The sequence below is a fragment of the Pyrus communis genome, chromosome 11 (assembly GCF_041283825.1).
Source record: "Pyrus communis isolate YQ-2024b chromosome 11, ASM4128382v1, whole genome shotgun sequence".
NCBI lineage: Eukaryota > Viridiplantae > Streptophyta > Magnoliopsida > Rosales > Rosaceae > Pyrus > Pyrus communis.
This window is the reverse complement of record NC_142575.1, coordinates 10,603,668-10,612,500: the sequence shown is the minus strand read 5'-3', so window position 1 is coordinate 10,612,500 and position 8,833 is coordinate 10,603,668. Positions and strand designations below refer to the sequence as shown.

The following is an 8,833-nucleotide window of genomic DNA, read 5'->3' as shown; positions in this document are numbered from 1 at the left end:
TCACATCTATTTTCATGTGCCTGAGCTATCTATCCATATGAACTCCTTTTCAGAAGTGCAGGTTCCTATGAAAATATGTGAAGCCTGTCGTGGTTCTGGGATATGTCCTGAATGCAAAGGTGAAGGCTTTGTACTCAAGAAACTCTCAGACGAAAGTGCTGAGAGGGCAAGATTGGCTTCTAAGAATATGGCCACTCGATACACAGCAGGGTACACTTTCTTTTGTGTTTCTCTCACATTCCTTCTCCATTGCCCTTCTTTTCTCTCTTGTCCTAATTTGATTCATGCGTAAGTTCTTCCTAAATGGTATCAGGCTTCCAAAGAAATGGAGCTACAGCACAAAGTGCTCTTCTGCACGATCATGCCTTGCCTGCAATGGCCGTGGAAAGATAGTTTTGCTCTAACCATATTTGTGCTTTGAATAGAGGAGACTGCGATATGTAAAAGAAAATTCGGCTTGTAGGCTTATACTTCGGAAGATTTAAGTGTTTTCTTTGTTTTGTATTCTCCAACTACTGAATGCCTTGTATTTCAAGTTATGGGTGATGTATATATACTTTTGTAATGACCCTTTATATTTGTAATATCATACAAACACCCCAATCCTCGAATTTCAGTGGTGGTGGGCCTGAGCTCGGTCTCAGATTAGTGATTCGTTCGTATCCTTCTAATTTGATTGAAATACTTTCGACCAAAAAAAAAAAAATATGATCGAAGTACATAAATTTAGTTTTTGTATTTATAGTGAGTTTTTTCAGGAGAAAAAAACATTACAACATGGATCCTCGCAGATCCTATTACCTAAGGTATTAAAGTTCAACCTAGCCAAGAACTATCATATGAGGAAAATTAGTAAACTAAATACAAAATTGATTGCTGCTTAGTACTACTATTTAGTGGTATTTATCTTCACTTTGTAAGCGAGAGGTTTTAGGTTCGATTTTTGCCAAAGGCGAATTTGAACCACATTACTGCTAGCCTATTGTGAGGAGCTTAGTCCAGTCCCCACGCCTTTAGAGTGCGTTTGTTGCATCCGACTGTCTCGGACTGGACTAGTTGCAGGGACTACGCTGGACTAGTTTAGTGAAACGTTTGATGCAGTGTCAGACTAAGAAGCATGAAAAGTACTGTTCACTACTTTATTGTTCTATTTTAATTGCTTTTTTTTATTTTTTATTTTTATTTTTTTTTTTTTATATTAAAGATATTATTAAAATTAACAATATTGGATGAGAGTGAGACTCAATAAAAATAAAAAAACCAAATTTTTTTGCGAACAAAAGAAACATACATGATTCAAGAGTAGCATTGTTCCAAACATCAATATAACAAAATGTTCTCCCAACAATCGACAGGGTTTAGGATGTTTTTCTTAATAATTCACCATTGGTTTAAAGTTGTAGATTAAAATTAAAGGTGTTGGTTTATACTTGTATTTGAGTAGAACGAAAATTGATGTATGACAAGTTTAGTTTTTAACTCAATTGTGAAATAATTACTTGGAATTGCTCTTGTATGTATAAGCCAATTTCAGTCCATACCATGACAATTGCATTCAATCCCAAGACCACAATGATGCGAGGCACAATGACAAATGGATAGCTGCACATTGATCATTGCTACATTTGGATTCCTAACAAGTAAATTGGCTTGCTCCAACTAGTTTGAAGAAAACTGGTAACAATATGCAAAAGGAAGAGTCATGAACAATTTATGCATTCCTAAGCTAGTAATAACAATAATCAGGCTTATGGAATTTTTGTTTTGTCTAATTAAGCACATATATACGTATATATACTAGTAAGTATACAACATCCTCTATTAACAATATGCAAAAGAAAGAGAGGAGCAATTACTTCATCATTTCATTGCACAAGTCAATCTTTGCCATTGACTGACTCTCTAAAACATCATTCACTAAACTTTCCTCCAGAATATTTTACAAAATGCTAGTTAACTATAGTATAGCATTCCAAAGTACATCTCCATAATTTACAAAATCCTAGGTAACATAAGCCAAAATATTTCACAGTACAAGGCTAAGTTAGAAGCCATAACCTAAGATTGTACGATTAATAAAATACATCCATGTCAAAAGGTACCAAATAATATACTCATCCGCTTGCTTTGTCGCTTAAAAGCCTTTGGACGAACACTTTCTTGAGTTCTGAATCGATTGACCTGAACACTCCCACATTTTATGGTTTTTCCAAAATAATCCAAACTAAAAAAAAAAAAAAAAAAAAAAAGGAAAATTAATGAGGACATTATATATGTAATATTTACTGTTAGTAAGGGTGATTAAAATGAAGTGAGTATTATATCAAATTAACTAGATCAAAGAATTCATGATACAAAGCAATTGTGTGTGATATCAAATGAACTAGATCAAAAGAAACGGTATACAAAGAATTCTTAAACAACTAACTGCATCAACAACCCATTGTACCAAAAAAAACCTGCCAAGTCACAAGGTTAAGTTGAAAAAGTGTAGGCAAATAAAAAACAAAAGTTAACCAATCAAATTGGAAACATATATTTGATTTTCATGACGCTTACTTTTCATATGACAATATCTTCATTACCTGCATCGCAATTTTTCTTTTATGTACCAAACTTAAAAATGTAACATTTACCCCTAGAAATCTATGTTAGATTGTGCCCATACATGTGGAAGGTCCCAGCTAGAAAATCACTATATCTATATGAAATTTTGTCAGAATTTCTGTTGAATTTTCAAGCAAGAAGGTTATTTAGCTCAAATAGATAGAACTTCGTAGAATTGAATTTTTACATTGCCTAAACAGTTTGGTTTTTCTATAATATCACAGAAGTCATATTCACAAAGATGCAAAGCAGACTTTCACACATCCAAGGACTACATTCAATAGATCCATGTCGAAAATTGATCTATGGGTTAAGGACTTATACCTTTACTTCTAGACTCGAGGGTTTTGAGTCATTTGTTACTTGTTTTCCCTTGGGTTCTGAGTATCAGCCACTTCCGTTTATGCTCCTCTTCTCCGCAACCAATAATGGGATCTGTACCACAAAAGAGTTTCAAGAGAACAAAACCGGATGAAACAAAGCCACCAATTGGCAATTACAAGACAATGGGAAAAAAACTAATTAAAGAAATAAATCCATAACTTGAAAGCATTTTAGATTCTCATGTAAACAGAAATATTCCAGTTAGATTACTATACATATATCAGTTACTGATGGTTCATTCTCTAAATAGCTTAAACTTAGTGTCCGATGGTTTCTAACATGATATTGGTTGCAAGAGGTCTTTGGGTTTGGAATCTCCCTACAAATACTTCTAGTTCTAGAGTAACTTGGACCCTGAATTACGATGAACCGCTGTACTTTTTCTTTGATTTTGTGATGCAGTATGTGATAAGAAGTGTAAAAACGAAATCAAATAAACATCCAAAAGAGAATTACCAAAAGGAAATCAAGGTAAGCGCTTAACTTTCATAATAATCCTTGTCATTCTCAATCCAGTCATCGATTCGTGAACCAAGAACATAAAAACAAAAAACCACACAGAAATATGAAAACCCCAAATTCTAATCTCAATTTGACCTAAAAATCAAAACCCTAATCTGTTCAAGTGCAGAGGTCTATGATTGAAAATTTCTCAAATCCAAAAAAACAAAATCAAATAAAGCTCAGTAATATCACAATCTGCAAAACAAATCGACGAAATAAATCAAAGATTTGAAATTTACCAGACAACTTAGAGCAGATGAGGGTGAGCAGATGCAGATGAGGGAGGGCATAGAGATGAGGGTGAGGAGGACGGCGATGAGGGAGCAGGGCAATGAGGGAGCGATGTGTGACGAGTAGGACGAGCGACGTTGGGGTTCTTAGACGAGTGACTCTCTCGCAGTTTTCTCTCTATCAGAAGGGCTTATGAGTCCGGCCAAAATTGGGATCCTTCATTAAGAACTCCTAGCGAAGTGTATAATCCGAGCGAGTCCTACCTAAACTCATTAAACTTAATCCTTGTTCAGAATAAACATGGGACTACACTAGCAATTAGTCTAGTCTAGTCCAGTCTCCCCTAATCTGGTCAAACAAACACACCCTTACTGTAGATAATATCATTATTTATTTTTAAAAAAAATACAAAACTGATTATGTTACTGTCCTACCATTAGTTGTCTTAGCTTCTCAGATAAAATATGATTAACCATAGCCACTTAGTATTACTGTCTAGTGGTATTCCTCTTCACTTGAAAGTGAGAGGTCTTAGGTTCGAATCTCATGGATGGCGAATTCGATACCAAATTAGCTAGGCTGCCCATTGTGTGGCTCAACAGAAATCCCCCTCCCTTTAGTATAAAAAGATAGATGTACTAAAAAAAAAACATGATTAACCATATAATTTGGAATGGTGTGTACTATCCACACATTCCTTTTTACTTCTCACACACTCTTAATTTCCGATCGTCGGATTGAATGAATTGAAGAAAATCAAATGACAAAAATTAATAAGGGTTGTGTGAGAAGTAAAAAGGGATGTGTGGATATCACATCCCTTTGGAATTTGATGTAGAACGTGCAAAATGTCTTAATTATGATATATAAAAATTGTCAACCAACCTGAATATCTCAATTATTAATTAAAAACTTGCATTGTAAATTTGTAATGCATTTGACATTATTTGTGACACTTCCATTAAAACTAATTTTAACGTTATCTGTAATCATCCAACGTTTTAATTGGATGTGAGTAGCTTTAATACCCTCCAAAAAAATATATCAATACATGATGCGTTAACAGCAGGACAAATTTGAGAGGACTGGTGTTAGAAAATTAATTTATTTTGTAGATCCCAAACTTTCAAAGATTTTGTTTTTTTTTTTGGAAAAGCAAATAAGGGATTATTCCATACGAATCAATCCAATCGATATTAAAGAGAATTCACTACAGTCACTTTTTGGAGCTCCTCTGTAGAATTCACTCAGGCTATATATGGATGAGGGACTTCTAAGTCTGAAGGAATGAATCCAAGTTGGTAAGAAATGGATCATAAAATTGTAGATTAAAGTGATTAGTTATGCCATCCATAAGCATTACAAAGATATATGTGGGAGAGATTTGCAAATCTCTGCTTGGAAAGTGTCATTTTCAAATACAACTCACATGTATTTCTAATGCTCATAGAGGTCATTACTAATCTCTTCTAATCTTATATTATATGGTCCATTTCTTACTAACTTTAACTCAATTCTTTGCTACTTAGGATATCCCTCATCTAACATAGCCTCAATATGCGCTTCCGACGAGCAATTTCAAGACTCATGCAAATTCTTCGATTGCAAGTGGGCAAAGTACAATGTTACAGATTGCATTATTAACCAATCAAAGTGGATCATTTACTAGTTGTATATATATAATTTAGATTTATGCAGCCAAGCATTACTCCAAACAAACAATATTAAAATATAATTGATGTGTGCAAATTCCGAGCCGACTTAATTATTAGGAGTTCATTGACTTAGTTAATACTTGGTTGTCCCTAATACATATGCAAGACAGTTGTTAGTTAACCAGCTGGTTGCAATTTTGAAGGGTTACTGTGATCCCTTGGGATATTCGATGAGACTTTTACTATTCATATCATCGTATGCGGCGACATGGATCACACAAATGTGGAGAATCTTACTCTTGCCCGTTGCCCCTTCACAACCCTTCACAACGTCAACTCCAAGCCTTATATAAATGCCACATTCCCTTTGTACCTTCCTCACACAACACCACAATTCCGTTTAGTACTCTAAGCAGCATCAAAATCCAAACCCCAAAGCCCGAATTCCGAAGCCCCAAAAATGACAGATTCAGAAGGTGAACCCGGAAGCTCCATGCATGGAGTGACAGGCAGAGAACAAACCTTGTCATTCTCAGTAGCATCGCCAATTGTCCCAACAGACACGACAGCCAAATTCGACTTGCCAGTCGATTCAGAGCACAAGGCCAAAGTTTTCAAACTATTCTCTCTGGCCAACCCTCACATGAGGACGTTCCACTTGTCTTGGATCTCCTTCTTCACTTGCTTTATCTCAACATTTGCAGCTGCTCCTCTCGTCCCTATCATCCGAGACAACATAAACCTCACGAAGCAAGACATCGGAAATGCCGGAGTTGCCTCCGTCTCAGGCAGCATATTCTCAAGGCTTGTGATGGGTGCGGTGTGTGATTTGATAGGGCCACGCTACGGCTGTGCGTTCCTAATTATGCTCAGCGCACCCACTGTGTTTTGCATGTCGTTTGTGGCTGACGCTGGGGGTTACATAGCAGTTAGGTTTATGATTGGTTTTTCTCTTGCAACATTTGTGTCGTGCCAATATTGGATGAGCACAATGTTTAATAGTAAGATTATTGGACTGGTTAATGGGACTGCAGCCGGGTGGGGTAACATGGGCGGTGGGGCAACCCAACTCATGATGCCTTTGGTGTTTGACATCATCGGTAGATGTGGAGCAACTCCTTTTACTGCCTGGAGAATTGCATTCTTCATTCCAGGGTGGTTTCATATCATTACTGGAATCATGGTGTTGACCCTTGGCCAAGACTTGCCTGATGGGAATCTTGGTGCCTTGCAGAAGAAGGGTGAAGTTGCCAAAGATCAATTCTCCAAGGTCAGTTTCTTTCTATTTTTTATTTTTATTCACTCACTTTCAAAGACAGAATTTTATATAAGTTGATAACTAATTATATTGATGTCTAATTGATCAATTTCATTACTATTGTTCAGGTATTGTGGTATGCTGTCACAAACTATAGAACGTGGATCTTTGTCCTTCTCTATGGCTACTCCATGGGTGTTGAGTTGTCCATTGATAATGTCATTGCTGAATACTTCTATGACCGGTCAGTTTTTCTTCTTTACTTATTTGTTTTTCATTTTTGGGTAACTATATTTACCGTATTTAACGTTCTCTTGTCATATATATAATATGTTATGTTACGGTACTTTATTAAATAAATTTAATCAAACTGAGAGTTTGTCAATATAAACGCGTCATATTGTCTGGATAAAAAATAAAGTATTATTTATCCTTTAATATTTTATTTATCTTTTACTGAGGTAAACTACTTACTAACTTAGTGATATCATGATCATTTTAACAAATATAAGCAGTGTTGATTTCCCACCTGTCAGTTGCATTAATTTCTCTCTTTTACCGTACTAATTGCGTTTAATTTGTGTTAATCGAATCAACAGATTTGATCTAAAACTTCACTTAGCCGGCATCATTGCTGCATCATTCGGCATGGCCAACTTTGCGGCTCGTCCCTTTGGTGGGTGGGCATCTGATGTAGCAGGCAGGTACTTTGGAATGAGAGGCAGGTTGTGGACTCTCTGGATTCTCCAAACCCTAGGAGGAGTCTTCTGTATATGGCTCGGCCGAGCCAATTCACTCCCCCTTGCAGTCCTTGCCATGATCCTCTTCTCTATAGGAGCCCAGGCTGCCTGTGGAGCTACCTTTGGCGTCATCCCCTTCATCTCCCGACGTTCCCTCGGCATCATATCGGGCCTCACCGGAGCAGGTGGGAACTTCGGGTCTGGGTTGACCCAACTAGTGTTCTTCTCGACCTCAGCGTTCTCAACTGCCTCAGGGTTGTCTTGGATGGGGGTAATGATTGTGTGCTGTACTCTTCCTGTGACTTTGGTGCACTTCCCACAATGGGGAGGCATGTTCCTTCCAGCGTCCAAAGATGTCGAGAAGTCGACGGAAGAGTTTTACTATGCAGCTGAGTGGAGTGAGGCGGAGAAGCAGAAGGGGTTGCACCAAGGGAGTTTAAAGTTCGCAGAGAATAGCAGGTCTGAGCGTGGTAGGCGAGTTGCGTCTGCTCCAACTCCACCCAACACCACACCTTCCTATGTTTAGTCAACAAAGAGAAAGATCGACATGCAAGTGTGAAACACACAATAACAATGAATACTTTTATTTGGACCATCTTAATTAATCATATTTGTAACTCATACAAGTGAGTTTTACAAATATGAATTTCAACTCTATTATAAGGTGGTACAATACATAATGAGTTAAATTAGGGCATATATATAGTTTCTTTGTACTGAAAATGGAGGCGGTGTAATAGGCTAATAGCGTGTGCTTTTATTCTATATGATGCAGACAAATGCTTTTACTTCTCATAATAAGTTTGTTAAGATCTTATAACACATCGAAACATCCTTTTTTAATGTTTTAGATGGACACAAATCAGAAGATTTTAAGGTCCGTTACTTTATTATTTTAATTTTCAATTTTTACGTCCCGTTTTATAACATTTTTGGTTTTTAGTCTTTTAGTTTCAGCAAATGTAAAATGAAAACCAAAATCGTGATTTCTAAAAAAGTAGCTTTCAATTTTCGATTTTCAATCTTTTTTTTTTTTAAATAAACAATCACCAAACTGTTATGACCCATTGTAGGGAATAAAGGGAGAGGGGACACGGCAAAAGCGAAAGAGGGATGAAGAATAGATTTGAGGAAATTTGCGTGCTATTCCCTAGTCCTTGTGTCTTTATTTATAGTAAACCAAGGAGGATTCCCTGCCTTGCAAGTAATACAATCTTAAAAGAAAAAAAATGATATTTTAGTATCCTAAATACAATCTACTAATGATTTACACAATCACACATTTGCTAGAATTATATTCTTAATACTCCGCCTTGAGTGTTTAAATCCTCAAGTAGTTGGCGCATCATATCTTCAGGAAAATTTAGAAGCAATTGATGAAGCCGTCTTGTCTAGTAGGCACAAGTAGTAGATGTGAGTCTCAAAACAAACAAAAAAAATGCATAGGTGGTAAA

At 36.4% G+C, this 8,833-nt stretch overlaps 2 protein-coding genes across 2 annotated transcripts in view; both read left to right on the top strand.

Moving 5' to 3' along the window:
- LOC137743052 (uncharacterized) overlaps positions 1 to 618 on the top strand; it is a gene marked incomplete at its 5' end in the record, with an annotated part of 956 nt that extends 338 nt beyond the window's left edge. The window contains 2 exons of the mRNA XM_068482970.2: positions 62 to 210; positions 314 to 618. Of these exons, the coding sequence (XP_068339071.2) occupies positions 62 to 210; positions 314 to 404 (240 nt within the window). The remainder of the gene's footprint in view (positions 1 to 61; positions 211 to 313) is intronic.
- Positions 619 to 5,758: 5,140 nt separating this feature from the next.
- Positions 5,759 to 8,174, top strand: LOC137743722 (high affinity nitrate transporter 2.4). The gene is made up of 3 exons (XM_068483668.2): positions 5,759 to 6,651; positions 6,768 to 6,883; positions 7,239 to 8,174. Exons 1-3 carry the CDS (start codon positions 5,842 to 5,844, stop codon positions 7,903 to 7,905), a joined length of 1,593 nt encoding a protein of 530 aa, XP_068339769.2. The 5' UTR covers positions 5,759 to 5,841; the 3' UTR covers positions 7,906 to 8,174.
- Positions 8,175 to 8,833: the final 659 nt, after the last annotated feature.

Coding starts and splice junctions, on each gene's coding strand:
- LOC137743722 (XM_068483668.2), top strand. CDS start 5,842: ATGACAGATTCAGAAGGTGAACCCGGAAGCTCCATGCATGGAGTGACA. Junction 6,652..6,767: donor CCAAAGATCAATTCTCCAAG/GTCAGTTTCTTT, acceptor ACTATTGTTCAG/GTATTGTGGTATGCTGTCAC. Junction 6,884..7,238: donor GCTGAATACTTCTATGACCG/GTCAGTTTTTCT, acceptor TCGAATCAACAG/ATTTGATCTAAAACTTCACT.